This window comes from Loxodonta africana, chromosome 3 (assembly GCF_030014295.1).
Source record: "Loxodonta africana isolate mLoxAfr1 chromosome 3, mLoxAfr1.hap2, whole genome shotgun sequence".
In the NCBI taxonomy this organism is placed as follows: Eukaryota; Metazoa; Chordata; class Mammalia; order Proboscidea; family Elephantidae; genus Loxodonta; species Loxodonta africana.
In genome coordinates this window covers 164,725,350-164,745,617 of record NC_087344.1, presented here as the reverse complement: position 1 = coordinate 164,745,617, position 20,268 = coordinate 164,725,350, and the positions used below count along the sequence as shown (strand labels likewise).

At 44.7% G+C, this 20,268-nt stretch overlaps 1 protein-coding gene across 4 annotated transcripts in view; it reads right to left on the bottom strand.

Moving 5' to 3' along the window:
* ADORA3 (adenosine A3 receptor) overlaps positions 1-5,231 on the bottom strand; it is a 31,514-nt gene extending 26,283 nt beyond the window's left edge. Inside the window, exon 1 of one of the 4 annotated variants that reach the window (XR_002785624.2) lies at positions 2,652-4,779. Coding sequence is in view for 2 of the 4 variants with exons in the window: in XM_064282419.1 (XP_064138489.1) it covers positions 2,652-3,001 (350 nt within the window). In the remaining 2 variants the exon portion in view is untranslated. Of the gene's footprint in view, positions 1-2,651 lie in introns of all 4 variants that reach the window. The other 3 variants (XM_064282419.1, XM_010589571.3, XM_023547468.2) reach the window with 3 other exon arrangements.
* Between the last annotated feature and the right edge of the window lie 15,037 nt (positions 5,232-20,268).

Genomic DNA, 20,268 nt, shown 5'->3' with positions numbered 1-20,268 from the left:
CTCCATTTCCAGCCCAAGAATTCTTCAATTCCTGAGAGGTAAGATTTATCTAAGTCTCCTGGATCGTCTATAAGAATGGTCTTCTCAAAGCATGGCTGCCTGCTGTGCAATACATTTTTCTGTTTGGCTGTTGTGCTGATGCTCATTAAGTATGAGATACTTCTCCCACACTTTTCTTCTACCTGTGCCTGCTCCTGCTCCAAGTGGCATACACACTTGGTGTATGAGTTAAATGAGTCAGTGGATGTACAAAAGTTGTGTTGGAGTGGGTCAAAGACCTTGAAAGGCTCACCCAGTGAAAGTCACCATTTCTTCTTAAATCGTCCCTCCTGACAGGATTCTATACAGACTCCCAGAACGAAACTAATATTTTTGAGCTCTTACTATGTACTCTGTAGACTTTATTTCAATTAAATCCCACAACAAACTAGAGATTTTTTTTAATTGTACTTTAGATGAAGGTTTACAGAACAAACTAGTTTCTCATTAAACAGTTAGCACACATATTGTTTTATGACATTGGTTAACAACCCCATGACCTGTCAACACTGTCCCTTCTCAAACTTGGGTTCCCTATTATCAGCTTTCCTGTCCCCTCCTGCCTTCTAGTCCTTGCCCCTGGGCTGGAGTGCCCCTTTTGTCTCATTTTGTTTTATGGACCGGTCTAATCTTTTGCTTAAGGGTAAGCCTCGGGAGTGACTTCATTACTGAGCTAAAGGATCGTCCAGGGGCCATACTCTCGGGGTTTCTCCAGTCTCTGTCAGGCCAGTAAGTCTGGTGTTTTTTGCGAGTTAGAATTTTGTTCTACATTTTTCTCCAGCTCTGTCTGGGACCCTCTATTGTGATCATTGTTAGGGCAGTTAGTGGTATCAGGTGGGCACCATCTGGTTGTACTGGACTCAGTCTGGTGGAAGCTGCGGTAGACGTGGTCCATTAGTCCTTTGGACTAATCTTTCCCTTGTATATTTAATTTCTTTCATTCTTCCTTCCTAACTGGATATATTTTTTTTAATTAATTTTTATTGTGCTTTAAGTGAAAGTTTACAAATCAGGTCAGTCTCTCATACAAAAATTTACATACACCTTGCTATACACTCCTAATTGCTCTCACTCTGATGAGATAGCACAGTACTCGCCTCCACTCTCTCTCCTTGTGTCCATTTGGGTAGCTTCTGGCTCCCTCTGCCCTCTTATCTCCCCTCCAGACAGGAGATGCCAACATAGTCTCATGTGACCACTTGATCCAAGAAGCTTGTTCTTCACTAGTATCATTTTCCATCCCCTGTTCCAGTCCAACCCCTGTCTGAAGAGTTGGCTTTGGGAATGGTTCCTGCCCTGGGGTAACAGAAAGTTAACTGGAGATATTTTTATGATAATCTTCATTTTATTAATGGTAATGATGAAAATAACAGTAGTTATAGCTGCCATTTATTGAGCATAGACTGTGTCTGAGGCATTTTTCTAAATGTTAACTCATTTAATTCCATGAGGAAGGTGCAATTATCATCTCCATTTTGGAGGTGAAAAAAAATGAAACACACACAGACAAGTTAAGTAACTTACACAAGCTAGAAGTGGTGGAGCTAAAATTGAAATCAGGTAAGTCAGGGTTCAAAGCGTCTTAGCAACTGTGATGAGAAAACTAAGGCAGAGAAAATTAAATAACTTGCCCATCGGATCCCAAGATTCTGAGATTTGAACTCAGAATTGTTTGTATCTAAAGCTTGTTTGTAACTCCCTTATCGTGCTGTTTCCCTAAGACTGACAGGTTCAGGACACCCGGGGAAATGGATTTCTCCACTTGGCAGTCTGTTCTCTTCGTTTGGTCACACAAAAGGTTGGTACTACTTTCACAATAGAGAGCTTTTGGGGAAACACCTGTCACACCTCAGAAGAAGAAGGAGAGAAGAAAAGGGAGAAGGAGGAGAAGAAGAAATACATACACATTATATATATATATATATATATATATATATATATATATATATATATATATATATATATATATTTTCCACTTCTGACACAGTTGGGAAACTCTGATGGTGGAGTGGTTAAGTGCTATGGCTGCTAACCAAAGGTGTTGGCAGTTCGAATCTGCCAGGCTCTCCTTGGAAACTCTATGGGGCAGTTCTACTCTGTCCTGTAGGGTCGATATGAGTCGGAACCAACTCGATGGCACTGGGTTTGGTTTGGTTTAAGGAGCCCTTTCTCAAGATGGGGGTGGGCACAGAATAGGAAGTTGAAATAATAGCCTACGCTTGTGAAACAGAAGAACCATCAGCTTATCTCTTCTTATCTGCCTGCTTCTTATCTAGCAGGTTTCTATCATTTTTAAAAACTCAAGAGCATTTTACTAATTAAAGATGCATCAAACTTTCATTATCTTTAGCTGCCTTCAGGAATCCAGCAGGCACCCATTAATCAATGGAGATGGATTATAGCATCCCTCTCTTGTTAGCTTCTGAGCCCAGGCTTACATTCATAAACTCTTTACAGACCAGATAGTGGGGGGAAAAATATTGCTCCTTTTCAAACTCAGGGGCCAATTTGGTTTATTTTTCACTCAAAAAGTATGAGATATGAAATGTGTAGCCGCATTTCTCAGGAACCTTTATCACTGCTCCCACTCCATCCCTTTTCAAACATGTTACCTGATAGTGAGCTTCACCCGTAGGTATCGATCCACAGCAATGGCCAGCAAGGACATGATGGAGGCGTGGGTGAAGATTAGCAGCAGGCAGGTCATGAAAAGGCAGCTATAGAAGTGGATTGTGATGTTCAGGCTGATGACAATGGCCAAAGGCATTACCAGCACCCCAACAGCAATGTCGGCCAGGGCTAAGGAAACAATGAAATAGAAGGTGGTGGTCTGTAGGCTTGGGTTCAGCTTGACCGCCCAGATGACGAGCACGTTGCCTACTATGGCACAGAGCCCAATGAGAATTTCCACGGTGATGTAGGTTATGCTGGGCAATGTCACGGCCGTGCTGTTGACAGGCATCTTGTTTTCCCAGAGGAGCCTCCCAGGTGATAGGCGTGCCAGCAGAATCCGTGTGGTCCAGTGTGCCTATCTCTTGCCAGACATCTTCCTAGAAGTCAAGTGTAGCAATTGTCTAAAACTCACAGCTCACCCATTCCTTGTCTTCTCTAGTGGGGTGCTTTTTTGGAGATCCACCTCTCCTTAGATAGTGCCCATCACAGGGTAATCACTTCCATCCACACATCCCTGGGAATGTGGAAGCCTGGAGGACAGTTCTGTGCAGGTCGAATCTGAAAGTACCACTGTTCTTAGTTCCCCAGAAAGACACACTAAAGGCCTCTGCCTTCTGCTGCCTCTGAGGGCTTCTCGAGCTCCATCAAGATAAGCAATCCTCTTCAGGGGTGTTTTAGGAAGTGAGATGGGCCAAGAGGAAGTTCAGAGCCAGGAAAGCTCAACAAGAAGATGGAGAGAGCAGAGGAGGGGGTGGTGTGAGTGGCGTGGGAGACAAGGTTTATCACGAGATCACTCATTCAGGAACCAGATGAAAGTGCTGCACTGGGTAGGAGAAGAGCTAGAAGTACTGACTACAGAATATTCTGAATTTGCACCAGCTTAGCAGAAAGACTCTGTGAGAGGAAGAACAAGAAAGGGACTTGGGTTGGGTTGCAGACCCCTAACCTTAACCAGAAGTTAGTCCTTCTTGTTAGTCTTTCTTAGCACACCAGAAAGCACTGAAAATTTGGCAGCACGAGCAGGCTTTTTGCTGAGGACAGCTGAAACCCAGCCAGTGGGCCGAAGATGCCCTGCCAAAGGGACAAGCTAGGAGTCCTTGCTCAGAACAGCAAAAACTTCCCACAAGCATCACGTCTGCTGACCTTCTAACTCCCCTTCCCAGTCCATTCACCCAACAAAGTCTCACATGCCCTCACACTTGTTGCTGTTAAGTAGCTGTTGAGTCGGCTCTGACTCACGGTTATCTTTTGTATTACAGTCCTGCACCATCTTCCTGATCATTGCTATGTCTGAACCCGTTGTTTCAGCCTCTCTGTCAGTCTTTCTCATTGACCCTCTACCAACCATGATCCCTTTTTCTAGCTATTGACCTTTTCTAATGACATATTCAAAGAGAGCAAGCCAGAGTCTTGCCATCCTTGCTTCTAAGACACATCCTGGTTGTATTTCTTCTAAGAAAGACTGGTTCGTTTGTTCTTTTGGCCCTCACACTAAACCAAAAAGCCGTTGCTGTCGAGTTGATTCTGACTCATAGCGACCCTTATAGGAGAGTGTAGAACTGCCCCATAGAATTTCCAAGAAGTGGCTGATAGATTTGACCTGCTGATCTTTTTTTTTTTTAATTGTGCTTTAAGTGAAAGTTTACAATTCAAGTCAGTTTCTCATACAAAAACTTATACACGCGTTGTTATGTGACTCTAGTTGCTCTCCCTACAATGTGACAGCACACTCCTCTCCACCCTGTATTCCCCATGTCCTTTCAACCAGCTACTGTCCCCCTCTGCCTTCTCATCTCACCTCCAGACAGAAGATCCCACATAGTCTCATGAGTCTATTTGAGCTAAGAACCACACTCCTCACGAGTATCATTTTATGTCTTATAGTCCAGTCTAATCTTTGTTGGAAGAGTTTGCTTTGGGAATGGTTTTAGGTTTGGGCTAACAGAGAGTCCAGGGGCCATGACCTCTGGCCTCAGTCAGACCATTAAGATCATTAAGTCTGGTCTGCATCCCACTTTTCTCTTGTTCCATCAGGGATTCTCCGTTGTGTTCCCTGTCGGGGTAGTCATTGGTGGTAGCCAGGCACCATCTAGTTCTTCTGGTCTCAGGCTGATATAATCTCTGGCTTATGTGGCCCTTTCTGTCTCTCGGGTTCATATTTTCCTTGTGTGTTTGGTGTTCTGCATTCTCCTTTGCTCCAGGTGGGTTGAAACCAATCGATGCATCTTAGATGGTCGCTTGCTAGTTTTTAAGACCTCAGATGCCACTCGCCAAAATGGGATACAGAATGTTTTCTTAATACACTTTGTTATGTCAATTGACCTGATGTTCTCTGAAACCATGGTCCAGGGACTCCTGCCTCTGCTACTCTGTCCCTCAAAGTGTTGGGCTGTATTCAGGAAACTTCTTAGCTTTTGGTTTAGTCCAGTTGTGCTGACTTCCCCTGTATTGTATGTTGACCTTACCTTCACCTAAACTAATTTTTGTCTACTATCTAAATTTTTTTAATCTAATTAGTGAATACCCTCCCTCCCCACCCTCATAACCATCAAAGAATGTTTTCTTCTGTGTTTAAACCTTTTCATGCATTCTTATAACAGTGGTATCATACAATATATTTGTCCTTTGCAACTGAGTAATTTCACTCAGCATAATGCCTTCCAGATTCCTCCATGTTACGAGATGTTTCACAGATTTCATCACTGTTCTTTATCTTTGTGTAGTATTCCATTATGTGACTATACAGTTATATGATTATCCATTCATCTGTTGATGGACAACTTTGTTGTTTCCATCTTTTTGCTATTGTAAACAGTGCTGAAATGAACATGGGTGTGCATATATCTATGTGTGTGAGGGCTCTTATTTCTCTAGGATATATTCCAAGGAATGGGATTGGTGGATCATGTGGTAGTTCTATTTCTAGCTTTTTAAGGAAGCACCAAATTGATTTCCAAAGGGGTTGTACCATTTTACATTCCCGCCAGCAGTGTATAAGTGTTCCAATCTCTCCATAACCTCTCCAACATTTATTATTTTGTGGTTTTTGGATTAATGCTAGCCTTGTTGGGGTGAGGTGGTATTTCTTTGCAGTTTTGATTTGCATTTCGACTCAACGGCACTGGGTTTGGTTTTGGGTTTTGAATGGCTAATGATTGTGAGCATTTTTTCCCAGTTTGTAGGCTGTCTTTTTACTGTTTTGGTGAAGTCTTTGGATGAGCCTATGTGTCTGATTTTTAGGAGCTCCCAGTTATCTAGTGTCTCTGCTGGTGTTTGTGCATTTAGTAATGTTTCATATACTGTTTATACCATGTATTAGGGCTCCTAGCATTTTCACCATTTTTTCTTCCATGATCTTAATAATTTTATATTTAGGTCTTTGATCCATTTTGAGTTCGTTTTTGTGCATGGTGTGAGGTATGGGTCTTTTTTCATTTTTTTTGCAGGTGGATATCCAGTTATGCCAGCACCATTTGTTAAAGAGACTGTCTTTTCCCCAGTTGACAGACTTTGGGCCTTTGTCAAATATCAGCGGCTCATAAGTGGGCGAATTTATGTCTGGATTCTCAACTCTGTTCCATTGGTCTATGTATCTGTTGTACGAGTACTAGGCTGTTTGAACTACTGTGGTGGTATAATAGCTTCTAAAATCAGGTAGTGAGAGGCCTCCCACTTTGTTCTTCTTTTTCAGTAATGCTTTACTTATCTGGGGCCTCTTTTCCTTCCATATGAAGTTGGTGATTTGTTTCCCCATCTCATTAAAAAATGCCATTGGAATTTGGTTCGGGATTGCATTGTATCTGTAGATCACTTTGGGTAGACTATACATTTTCTCAATGCTGAGTCTTCCTATCCATGAACAAGGTATGTTTTCCCACTTATGTAGGTCTCTTTTGGTTTCTTGGAGTAGTGTTTTGTAGTTTTCTTTGTATAAGTCTTTTACATCTCTGGTTAGATTTGTTCCAAGTATTTTATCTTCTCGAAGGCTATTGTAAATTGTATTAATTTGGTGATTTCCTCTTCAATGTTCTCTTTGTTGGTGTAGAGGAATCCAACTGATTTTTGTATGTTTATCTTGTATTCTGATTCTCTGCTGAACTCTTGTATTAGTTCCAGTAGTTTTCTTGTGGATTCTTTAGGGTTTTCTGTGTATAAGATCATATCCTCTGCAAATAGAGATACTTTCACTTCTTTTTTACCAATTTGAATGCCCTTTATTTCTTTTTCTAGCCTAATTGCTCTAGCTAGGACCTCCAGCACAATGTTGAATAAGAGTGGTGATAAAGGGCATCCTGGTCTCGTTCCCTTTCTCAAGGGGAATGCTTTCAGACTCTCTCCATTTAGGATGATGTTGACTGTTGGCTTTGTATAAATGCCCTTTATTATGTTGAGGAACTTTCCTTCTGTTCTAATTCTATTTTGCAGAGAGATTTTATTACAAATGGGTGTTGGGTTTTGTCAAATGCCTTTTCTGTATCAGTTGATAAGATCATGTGGTTCTTGTCTTTTATTTATGGGATGGATTACATTGATTGTTTTCTAATGTTGAACCATCCCTCCATATCTTGGTCATGGTGAATTTTTTTTTTTTTTGATATGTTGTTGAATTCTACTGGCTAGAATTTTGTTGAGGATTTTTGCTTCTGTGTTCATAAGGGTTATTGGTCTGTCATTTTCTTTTTTTGTGGTGTCTTTATCTGGTTTTGATATCAGGGATATGCTGGCTTCATAGAATGAGTTTGGGAGTATTCTATCTTTTTCCATGCTCTGAAATACCTTTAGTAGTAGTGGTGTTAACTCTTCTCCAAAAGTTTGATTGAATTGTCCAGGGAAGCCATCAGGGCCAGGGCTTTTTTTGTTGGGGTTTTTCAATTACCTTTTCAATCTCTTCTTTTGTTATAGGTTTATTTAGTTGTTCTATCACTGTTTGTGTTAGTTCAGGTAGGTAATGTGTTTCTAGAAATTTGTCCATTTCCTCTAAGTTTTCAAATTTGTTGGAGCACAATTTTTCATAGTATTCTGTTAAGATTCTTTTAATTTCAGTAGAGTCTGTTGTGATAGCGCCCATCTCATTTCTTATTTGGGTTACTTGTTTCCTCTCCTGTTTTTCTTTGGTAAGTTTGGCCAGTGGTTTATAAATTTTGTTGATCTTTTCAAAGAACCAGCTTTTGGTCTTGTTAACTTTTTCAATTGTTGTTCTGTTCTCTATTTCATTTAATTCTGCTCTGATTTTTATTATTTGATTTCTTCTGGTAGCTGAGGGCTTTTTTTGTTGCTCTCTTTCTATTTGTTTGAGTTGTAGGGATAATTCTTTAATTTTGGCCTTTTCTTCTTTTTGTATGTGTGCATTTATTGCTATAAATTGACCTCTGAACACTGCTTTTGCTGTGTCCCAAAGGTTGTAGTAGGATGTTTTCATCCTCACTTGATTCTATGATTTTCTTTATTCTGTCCTTAATTTATTCTATAATCCAGTAGTTTTTGAACAAGGAGTTGTTCAGTTTCCATGTGTTTGATTTTTTTTCCCTTGCTTTTTCTGTTATTGATTTCTACTTCTATGGCTTCAAGGTCAGAAAAGACACTTTGTAATATTTTGATGTTTTGGATTCTGTTAAGGCTTGCTTTATGACCTAATATGTTGCCTATTCTGGAGAATGTTCCATGTACATTAGAAAAGAAAGTATACTTGGCTGCCGTTGGGTGGAGTTGAACTGCTGACCTTTTGGTTAGTAGCCTTAGCTCTTAACCACTGTGCCGCCAGGGCTCCAGCCAGCATATGTCAAATCTATTAGAGGAGCAACAGGACAACAGGATGACCAGTCATGCAGAAAGGGGGAAAAGATAACAGATGCACATAATCACATGGCATACTCCCTTCACCTACAGGAACCACAGCCTCTGCCGAGGAATCTGATCCCTGCCCTGAGGAACATCACTCCCTGGTCAGCACCTTCTGGGCACCAGGCACTTGAATACAATCGTTATTTGGGGGCCATCTAGTTCAAGTACTTCTCGGCATTTTCCCAAAGGTTCATTTTAACCGGACATGTTACAGAGACCACAAGAAGGAATAGTTGGAACCTAAGCCCACACTGTACATTAAAATGTTTATAATATTTTCCTTAAGCATTGATATCTGTATAGTCAAAAATAAAATTGAAGGATAACAACAGTATTGTTCTGGTATTTACTAACAACCACTTCTCTGTAGGGCACTAGAAAGATGCCTTGGCATGAGTCCTGTCTGGGTCCTCTTCTTTAGTTGTTCTACTTCTACATCATCCATTGACCCCCCCTGCTGTATCTCAAGTTGGTCCAAGTCTGATCAAACCCTGATGGACTTGTCACTTCTCCCTTAGGAATCATCCCAACTATAAGGGGGGAGTCCGCTCTCACTGGGTATCCATTGCTCTTGTGTTCTTCAGGCATGTTAGCTGCAGCCTCCATCCATACACTGCTGAAACTTCAAAGGGTTTACACCCTTCAGTGTTGATTCTCACAAATGTTTCTACTGCAACTGCTTTCTTTATCTCTGCTTTGGAGGAGGGAGTTACAGAGTCTGATTTCCAGGAGGCTGCATGCTACCGAAAAAAAAAAAAAATCCATTCGACTTAAAGCAGTGTTTATAATCTTGGTGACTCGATGGAGAAAATTCACACTTTCCCCCTGCCTACACCTTTTCCAGACACCCAGTAGCACCAAGTAACCTCATGTGAGAGAAAGACCCTCCTGTATGAAGACAACCAACATTGTATGGATGTTGTAGTGATTGTAAAGCTTAGGTGTGGTTTTCTGGAGGGTTTGGCAGCTCCAGTAGCACCATTGCAGCCTAACCTGTGGTGGCCAAAGGGTACAGAGTGGCCTGGTGGCAGACCAGGAGCACAGACATTTGCTGTTTGTGTGAGGGAGCTGGTCAGGCCACTGAGAAACTCCTATACTTGGAAGGAAAAAGATGGTGACCCAAGGGTGGCTAGGGGCTGGGAGCTGAAGCTAGGAAAAGGGGGCAGAGGCCAGGAAAAGTGCCTGAGAAGTGTTTTCAGCACACGGGAAAGATACTGACTTGCTTAGAGAGCGATTTGACACCTGTATTTGGGAACCCGACTGGTTTGTGTTTTCAAAGTCTTGTCCCTTTGGTTCTCCTCTAGTATGAAGGGTTCTGTTTTGGAAGCAGCCCCTCTGAGCTGAGTTAGGGAAAACAAGGAAAGGGGTTTGTGGCTGAGTGCAATTCAGAGAGCAGCGGGGTGGAGATAACCAAAAACCAAACCCAATGCCATCGAGTCAATTCCCACTCACAGTGATCCTATAGGACAGAGTAAAATTGACCCCATAGAGTTTCCAAGGAGCAGTTGGTGAATTCCAACTGCCGATCTTTTGGTCAGCAGCCATAGCTCTTGGATATAGGGATAGGATAATCCATGAGGGAATGTTCCCACTTGAAAGGGTGTACACTTGGGGCCACTTTATTTCCAGAACCTCCTCTGTCCATGCTTTGGGGGCTTCTTTTCTCTGAATAGAGGAAGCCCTTCCCTGCATTTCTGAGTAGGCAGCATCCCTAGCTGCTCCAAAAAAAAGCCCAAAACAAACAAAAAAATCAATGCCGTCCAGTCAATTCCAACTCATAGCAACCCTACAGGACAGAGTAGAACCGCCCTACAGAGTTTCCAGGGAGCACCTGGTGAATTAAAGCTGCCAACCTTTTGATTAGCAGTCATAATTCTTATGACTTTGCACTGCTCAAGAGGGGCATTGATCAGGAGGGGCAATCTGAGAAGTAAAAGGGAAAGCTTCGCAAGCACTTGACATTTTGGAATACGACTTGGTCATTTTCACTGTAAATGGAAACCAAAAGGTAATCTTGGAAAGAGGACACAGAGGCCAGGGTGAAGGAGACCTCGCTAACCCACACCCCCACCTGCGTGGCCCTCAGCCACTCTCGGTTCTGCTGCCTCATCGCCCCTCGTGGAATGACCATCTCGGCCTAGTGCGAGTCTCCCATCTCTTCGAGGGCTGGAATGGTCGTGCTCAAATGCAAACCTGAGCATGCTGCTCCACTGCTCAAAAACCTCTAAAGTTCCTGTGTTGGCCTCAGTTGTCCAGACTCCTTGGAATGGTTCACCAGACTCTCGGCAATGGGGTCTCCCAGGCCCTGCAGTCTCCTGGCTTCTGCACGCAAACCGTAAGCTCCAACCTTGTTGAGCAACTCCTGGCTCCCCAAAGGGTCATGCGCTTTCGCTTCCTCTCCCATTTGTGCAAGCTGCTGCTTCCCCAGCTTGGAAGGCCTTTCTCCTTCTTGTCCACTTTGTCTCACTTTTCCTCCCACAATGCTGTTCCTCTAACAGGACCTTGCAGATTACCCACACAGCTTCCCTTCCTAGACACCACCATACTGTTTTTATAGAACCCCTCCCCTAAGCTCCTGGAGGGTAGGAATCATGCCTTTTTACTTCTGCATTCCTAACCCCTCTGGCAATGCCTGACAGGTAGTAGGTGTTCAACACATTTTTGATAAATGAATGAGTAGGAAACTGCCTCAGTGAACTAAATGGCATAAATATGGCCCTGAATATACAACAATAGCAATAAACCAGCTGGGATCTACTAAGCACTTTCCATTACACCAGCTCCTATGGTTAACCGTTTTACATACATGATCTCATTCAGCACCCTCTCATGCTATCTGGTGATATAGAGCTATCATCACTGGCAAAAAGCTGAGGCTCAGAAGGGTTAAGTAACCTGTCAAAGTTTGCACAGCTAGGAAGTGGCAGAGTTGGCTTTCAAACCCAAGCTCCTGGCTTCAGAGTCCAGGTTCTGAGCCACCAGCCTACATGGTGAGTGGATGAGTATGTGATCATGGGACACTTTCCCAAGTACAAGGAACCCCTGGGACTGATGATACCATGTTATCAGTAGCAGTTTCTGACCTCAGATCTGGATAAGAAAGTTGCAGCAAAGGCTATGGGAACAGAACACAGGTATAAGGTAGGCTCAGCGGCTGCTCTGAGATTGGAAGACATGAGGGAAGCAGAGAGACGACTACAAGAACAGGCCACTGGTCAGACCAGCGCTCCCAGAGGGGCTCTAGGACAGAAAGAACCATACATCAGACCACAGTGCAGAAATTTTTTTAAATAATAAAATAAATTATAAGGAGAATGTGGCTCAGGGAATTTTCCCATCTAAAAGAAGGGTCTACTAAAAGAAACTGAACTTCAGGGAGGGAAGGAAGGACCTGGGAGAAAGCATCGGCCTGAATAGCAGGAAAAACAACTGGAGTCCTGGGAAAAGACCTCACCTGTCCCAGACCCTTGCTTAACGCCTACTTGGGTCTGATGCAACTGGGCCCAGCTCAACCACAAGGCTGCAACCTTGCCCTTTGGGCAGATTGTTTTTAGAGGACTTCTTTCTAGGATGCAGTTCAACATCCTGAGAGACTAGCCAGAGAGACAGTTCGCTTGCATCTTTGCAGCTTCTCAGGAAACCCTAGGAGACTCCCAGCAACTAGCATAGTAAAAGCAAGATGCAGTTAGCTGGAGCCCAGTAAAAGAGAGCTTTGAACGCACCTGCAGCTCCGAGGGAGAAAAGACCTCACAATCTGCTCCTGTAAAGATACAGTCTAGAAAACCCTCTAGAGCAGATCTTTCCTGTCCCACAGGGTCACTATGAGTCAAAATTGACTCGAGGGCACCTAACAACAACAGGAGGAGCTGGTGAGTTCTGCCCACGGCTATCTCTCTCACCGACTTGACTGCTGCCCGCAGAGTTGCACAAAATCAGTTTGCTCACTTCCTCTTGGCCCCATCTCCACTTCCCCAAAGCCTTATGTTTTTACAGAGCGTTATGCCTGCAAACCCATAGTCCAGCTGATAGTCACCCCACTCACTCTTATGCCTCGTTACCCCAGCCTCACCCCTCTCTGCTTCTCTGTCAGGTGGGAGCGAAGAGGGCCAGGGATGGCAGGGGCTGTGGTCTCTGCCTTCACCCCAAGGCTAGGCCCTTCGGCTGTGCTTACACTAGGAGCTGATCGGGAGCCACCGTTCCTAGGGGGCTTCTTTCTAGAACCCAGCGACTTGAGCCACTCCAGCTGTGGCCAAGAAGCCAGTGACTTCCAAGGCTTCCAGTCTTGGTGTGTGGTGATCGTGCTCTTGGAGAGGAGCATCACTCAGAGCCAGTGCAGGCTGTGGAGAGGCCTGGAAAGCGAGGTCACGGTTCCTTAGTTCTGACTAACAGGACATCCCGTCCAGCAGACAGGGAACTGCTAAGGGTGTCACCCACCCACCCCACCCACTCTGAGTGTGTCAGAAGGCTCCAGGCCATGTGGAGCATCTAGAGAAGGACTCAGCTGACTCTAAATTTGTTCCAGGTTCTAGGCACCAAAAAGGGAGGAAGTCTTTAAACTGCTGGAGCCTGAGATTGGGAGAAGCTTCACAGAGTAAAACGCCTGAAAGGTTCATTCCTCTGTCCCAGCACTGGCCACCAGATGGCAGCACGTTTCCGCTGCCACTCAGGACCCAGTTCGCTCCTGAGAAACTGAACCATACCTTCATGATACACCCCTGGAGCATGGCTTAGCCAGTGTTATGAGTTGAATTGCGTCCCTCAAAAAAGATATGTCGAAGTCTAAATCCGGGTACCTATGAATGTGGCCTTGTTTGGAAATAGAGTCTCTGAAATGTTATCAATTAAGTTAGTATGGGGGCACATAGCTTGGGCCCTAATCCAACATGACAGGTGTCATTATATAAACAAGAGCCGAGAAGACACGGTGACAGAGAGACAAAGAGGGGAAATGGCCATGTGACAAAAGAGGCAGAGGCTCAAGTGATTTATCTGAGAGCCAAGAACACCAAAGATTGCAGAGAATCTTTGAGGTGGGGGTAGACCTTCCCCTCAAAACCAAACCCGCGGCCGTCGAGTCAGTTCTGACACATAGTGACCCTATAGGGCAGAGAAGAACTGCCCCATAGGGTTTACCAAGGAGCAGCTGGTGAATTCGAACCGCTGACTATTTGGTTAGCAGTCGTAGCTCACCATAGCTCCTAACCATGGTGCCACCAGGGCTCCAGATCTTCCCCTAGAGCCCTTCTAACACCTCGATTTCAGATTTCCAGCCTCTAAAACTGTGAGACAATCATTTCTGTTGTTTTACATCACACAGTTTGTGGCACTTTGTTACAGCAGCCCAAGAAAGTTAATACAGCCAGTGACTTCAAGTGGCACAGAAAATAAAAGAAGTAAGAATTAAAGGCAAGGGCGAAAAGGATAGATAGCCAACTGCCTAGTCAATCTCATAGAATATTCCTGAGCAATACCAAATTCAATCCTCTTGACTCAAGAAGGTTGAGTAGAGGCAACTTCTTCTTTCAAATCTTAGAGTGTTCCAATAAAAACAATATTGTCTTTTGCCTTACAATGTGTGAAGCTCCTCACACACTTCACCTCATTAAATTAATACAACCACTCCACAAGGCAGACATTATTAAGTTCATTCACAAAGAAGGAAACTGAGGTAAAGAGGTTGAGTGAGATGGTACAGCCCGTAAGATCAGTGCCAGGATGTGAACCCCGTCCCTGATCTCCCCACTTAAGGTGAGGACACAGAAGACCAGGGTAGGGGTTTGCCAGTATGAAGGTCTCACTGGGATGTCTGCTTACTACCAAATATAAGTCACTGAGCCTTTCCTTGGCACCTGCCAGGCTCCTGATCTATCCCCTCCCTTCTGTGGGCACAAGGGCCCCCTGGTGAATTTTCCTGGCTTTTGCTGGGGAGCTTCATGTTTTGGGGGGCCCATGATTTCTCTAAACCCCTTTGAATTTCTTCACAACCCAGCCTCTTCTTTATCATAGGCCCAGGCTTCTAATCACTTGTGCTGGGTGTCCTCCACCACTGTCAGGCATTGCTGTTTCTTTCCAGTCCCCACAATCAGCCTGACCCACTGATGTCAGCCTCACCCACAGAGCAACCTCCAGTCCTAATGCTTACAACAGGACCATATCCTGGCCCCCTTCTTTTTAACCTTCTACCCAACAAATGGGATAAAACTCTCTAATGAATTGGATGCAAAACTCCCGCTACATAGCACAAGATAAGTAGAGCACCCCCCTTCGTTTTGATGGCATGTGTGTCTTCCTGTCCTTCTCCACAAGGAGTGTCTTTCCCTCCTTCTCCAAAAGGAGCTTTCATAATTATTACAACAGCTGCCATCAGTAGAATGCCAATTAACATGCGCCAGACACTCTGCCACATACATCATTTACAATTCTTACAGCAACCTTTCAAGTAAATCTTATTAGAACCATTTCACAGGTGTGGAAACATATGCTTGATGAGAATTGAGTGACTTACTGTGAGCATCACAGCTAATAAATGGCAGAGCTGGGGCCCAAACCCAAGTCTATCTTGGCTTCAAGGCCCTGCAAAGACCCAAATTGTCTGTCATTTGGGGCAGAAATTCTTTGGTATCTCTCATGGATTGAATTGGGTGCCCCCCCCGCCCCAAAATATGTGTCAAGTTGGTTAGGCCATGATTCCCAGTATTGTGTGGTTGTCCTCCATTTTGTGATTGTAATTTTAAGTTGAGAGGATTAAGGTGGGAATGTAACACCACCCTTACTCAGGTCACCTCCCTGATCCAAGGTAATGGGAGTTTCCCTGGGGTGTGGCCTGTACCACCTTTTATCTCTCAAGAGATAAAAGGAAAGGGAAGCAAGCAGAGAGTGGGGGACTTCATACTGCCAAGAAAGCAGCACCAGGAGCAGAGGGCATCCTTTGGACACAGAGTCCCTGTACCTGAGAAGCTCCTTGACCAGGGGAAGCTTGAGGACAAGGACCTTCCTCCAGAGCCGACAGAGAGAAAGCCTTCCCCTGGAGCTGACACCCTGCATTTGGACTTGTAGCCTACTACACTGTGAGAAAATAAATTTCTCTTTGTTAAAGCCATCCACTTGTGGTATTTCTGTTATGGCAGCACTAGATAACTAAGACAGTATCTTAATGGGTAAGGCTTGTATTGTAGGGCAGTGCGTTTTGTGTCAGTTGTCTGCTCTCCAACTCCTTTCAAAACTCAGCTAAGAACATCATGGCGGGTGGTACAAACCTGCCTGCCATCCCTTCCTCCACTTTCTCTACCTGCTACTCCAGAATCTAACTGGCGAGCAGACAAAAACTTTGTGAAACTGTATTACTTTAGTTCCCCACTAGATAATAAGGTTATCTGGGACAATAAGGTTGTCCCAGATAACCTTGTTCCCTCAGCTTTTTATTAAAGGATAGTATCGAAAACTGTCCTGTGAAGCATGTTTCAGTCTTTCACCACAGTTGAAGACACTATGTGCTGCTGCTGTGTCCCTTAAATAAAATCCATGGGATAAATTGCCCTGAAGAGTTCAGTGCTCCAAAGAGGCCACTTTTCTTAATAAAACTGGTCTGCTTTGTTGAACTGGTTAGTGGGAGCTCTGTAATGCATTTTGCGTGGGCAGCCGGGGGCTCAGAGCTGGTGTTCCATCCCAGTAATCACATTTTGCTTCAGTGTTGCAGGACATCTGTATGCCCTGTATCATCGCTTGGCTCTTGGTGTTCTAGTCATTTTATCATGCCCTGTTCTTTTGTTATGAGTAGCTTCACATCCTTTTTGAAAGTAGGCAAGGTATAAATAACACATCCACAGAACAACATCGTTGTTGTTATTGTATGTTGCGATCCAGTCTATTCCGACTCATGGCGACCCTGTGTGTGCAGAATAGAACCGTGCTCCATAGGGTTTTCAAGGCTCTGATCTTTTGGAAGCAGGGCACCAGGTCCGTCTTCCGAGGTGCCTCCGGGTGGGTTTGAACCGCTAATTTTTCAGCTAGTTGTCAAGTGCTTAAACACTTGCACCACCCAAGGACTCCTAGAACAGTGTTAGAAGGGGCATTAGCATTCATCTTGAAGGTGTGTCTGCAGCTTGACAATTCCAGTCTGTTCAGCAGAGAGTCCTGTCAATCCTCTTATGATTTGGGAATGAGGATTTTTCCCCCACAGCTGGCCCACAATCATATTTTGGAGTATCAGTTTGGGCAAAAGGAAAAAAAAGAAAGAAATGGTGAGATCAACAATGCCCCTGAGGTTATACAGGAATTGTGAGAGGAAAGCTTTCAGTACAACTCGTGGGGCAGCAATACCCAGCAATACCTAGTAAACACTCCCTTAGGAGTGGTGCTGTCTAGAGCATAATGTTATGATTCCCCTAGCTAGAATTTATTTTTATTTATGTACACCCCACCTCCTTCTGCAGGGGACTGAAGTTACTCTCACCTGAGTTGATAGCTTCCTCCTCTGCACTCCCATCGGCTTACACATACTTCTACTTGAGCGTTTATTGCACTATTTTGTAGTTATTTATTGATATGGCTGCTTCCCTTACTAGCTAGTATTAAACTCCCTGAGTGAAGAAATTATGTATGCCTTATGCATCTTTGTATCTCCTCTCCCACTCCCCTCCCCTTCAAAGCACCGAGAGCCTAAAATAGTAACCGGCACCTAAGAGACTGGCAATCAATTCTAATCGAATGTACAGTGCATTGTTCCCGGGTCTGTCTTCTCCTCACCTTGCAATAATGCTGACCACACCTCTTGAAATCCAATGAGGAATCAGGAGGGATAGAGAAAGACCTCTTCCCTAACAAAAATAGGGTTTTGGACCCTCTGACTTCAGTCCCAAACCATTGTGGATAGAAAGCAGCACATGACCAGTTTGGGTCTAGTTAACAGAATCCTGAGAAAGACTGTCTAATATTTACAGATTAGTTTGGGGTGTCAGCTTTTTTACATACAACAAACCAGCTGCTGTAGAGTTGACTCTGACTCGAGGTGGCCCATGTGTGTCAAATTAGAGCTGTTCTCCATAGGGTTTTCAGTGGCTGCTATTTCAGAAGTAGAGCACGAGGCCTTTCTTCCAACATACCTCTGGGTGGACTTGAACCTCCAACCTTTTGGCTAGTAGCTGAGCTCATTAACCATTTGCACCACCCAGGGACACCTAACATACAACAACACATTGCATTTACTCATCTCTATGATATGTCTAAGACAGTGTTCCCCTACAGACGCATGCATACCCACTCACCATCATCTCCCTTTATGTCCTATGTGACACTCATCAAATCAGTACTTGTCTACCATATGTTTTCACAAATAGCACACCCACACATGTAACTGAAATACCGTGCCAAGAAAAATAACGCACGAGAGGGTTGCGTGGTTGGAAAAAGTGTATAGCATGTGTTATTTGCATAAAATGCATTATTCATATACTTGGTTTTTGTCTATCTTGTTCACTACTCCATCTCCTCGGTGGACAGCATAGTCTGACACATGATGAAACTAAGGTTCCACAAAGTTAAATGACTTGCCCCAGGTCACCATGTTCTGGATGGGGTTTTTAGGACACAAAGGATTAGGAGTGGGATGGAGCATCGAAGGAAACCGGTTCCCAGAGTGGCTAATTCAAGGTCAAAACCAAAACAAGAAGCCAGGTTTCTTCATGATCGAGCCCCTTCACTGACTTGTCACCATGGTCTGTCTCTCTGAATCACAAGCCAACCAGCCTGAGTCCTTCAACAAAGGACCCGCATTCGAACTTCCCCTCCTTCATCACTGCACCTGTTCCTGGACCAGTCTGTCCTGTCAATTCATGCCCATGGGAATAGTAGCAGTGCTAACAAGTTACATCATCCCACTTTGGCAGTACCTTTCTAGACCTGGAGCACCCAAGATGTGCCTAATGGGTGTTGAGCTACAGTGAGAAGCTCAGCAGCCACTGCCGAGTCCTTCAGAGTAAGCACACATTGAGCACACAGATGCCTGCTCATCCAGGCATCAGGTCATTTCACTCCATTCTTACCCTACAGGGCCCCAGTGGAGACAGTGGTATTGGGCTCTGGCCGTGTGCCTCGAAACATGCCCAGGCTTTCTTGTTTTGAGCTCTGTTTCTCAATGGATGACCTTGGACAAAGTGCTTCCTCTTTTTGTGTCTTCATTTCCTCATTTATAAATGAGAAAGAGACTTTTCTGAGGACTGAGTAAAGTAACACAGGTACAGTAGTTGGCAGAGAACGTGGCACAAGACACTGCTTCCCCACCAGTCTGCATCAGCACTCCGGGCAACTACCAGGAGGGTGAGCTCCTAGGGGGTGGGCCCACGTTTCACCTGCCGGGCAGTCCAGTGCCCTGCCCAGTGCTCCTCTTATGAGGAGTTTGATGAAGGTTGAATTCAAGGACACTCAGATCATTCCATATCTCTACCCCTCCCTAAACTGAGATTCAGACTTGAGAATCGTAGGGTGCACTGCCCAGACCCAATACTTGTTCTATGCTAATTCTCTCAGTCTCTCCCTGGAAGGGCTCTTACCAATTGCCTTTAAGTGGATTCCAACACATGGCCACTGTAGGTATGTCAGAGTAGAACTGTGCCCCAGAGGGTTTTCAGTGGATGTTTTTTCATGAATAGATCACCAGGCCTTTCTTCCAAGACACTTCTGGGTGGACTCAAACCGACAAACTTTTGGTTAGTAGCCAAGTACCTTTGCACCACTCAAGGGGGACTCCTGGAGGGGCTCTACCTCTGCCCAAATCACCCAAAGGTGTTCCTGGGTTCTGAATCAGGAAGCACCCAAAGGAGGCTGTGGGGAGGCAGCTACTCTTTCCTCTCCCTTCTCTGTACTTGTCAGGAAGTGCCTTTCTCCCCAGAAGCTGGTTAGCATGGGAGGTGGTATCAAGGAAGCAGAAGCAGGCCTGTCAGATGGGCTTGTAACAGCCCCATCCTGACTCCTCTGTGAGCCGGCGGGGAAAGGCAGTCTAGGATCTGACAGTGCTCTGTTTCCAGAAACTTGGCGTGCCAGGCCACCAGTCCCCAAGAGTAGCTCAAGCCCCCTTGGTTGCCTTTGCTTTCGGAGTGCTGGGGTGAAGTTTTCGGAGGGCCGTGTCTCAAGAGCCAGTTTATTCAAATCAGTAATCATAGTTTCCATTTGTCTTGAGTCAGTCATTTTGGAGGGACTGACAGATCGCCCAGCAACATTAGCTACTATAAAGAGGCCACCTTCCATGCATGGCGTGTGGGCTGCTGAAGAACAGCAAGAAGGGGGATATTAGGGCCAGCTCCAGGCAAAACAGCTGCTCGCAAACATGGGCCCGCAGTGTAATTTGCATTACATTTATTTGTGTTTGCTCTCCACTCTAAGCACCAAACATTATCTAATCTTTCATTAACCCTGGAACTTTTCCTAAAGATCTGGAATCTTTCCTGATTTCCAAGGGGCAAAGAAATAGAATTTGTTCCAGCTTAAGGGTTTAGCCCCAGGCTGCGGCCATGCAGCCAGGCTCTCCAACAACTCCCAGGCTGCTGCGATAGCATCTCTTTCTGTCCTTGCCCCTTCCAAGGAGATGAGTCAAGGGGCCTGTCCTGGCCATTCCCAGAGGAAAGCTAGACACTGCCTCAGTGACCATGACCTCAGCCGGGCTACAAAACTGTAGGTCACCGCAGACGGTCCGGCCTAAGAGCCTTCCCTTTCCCCACCCCC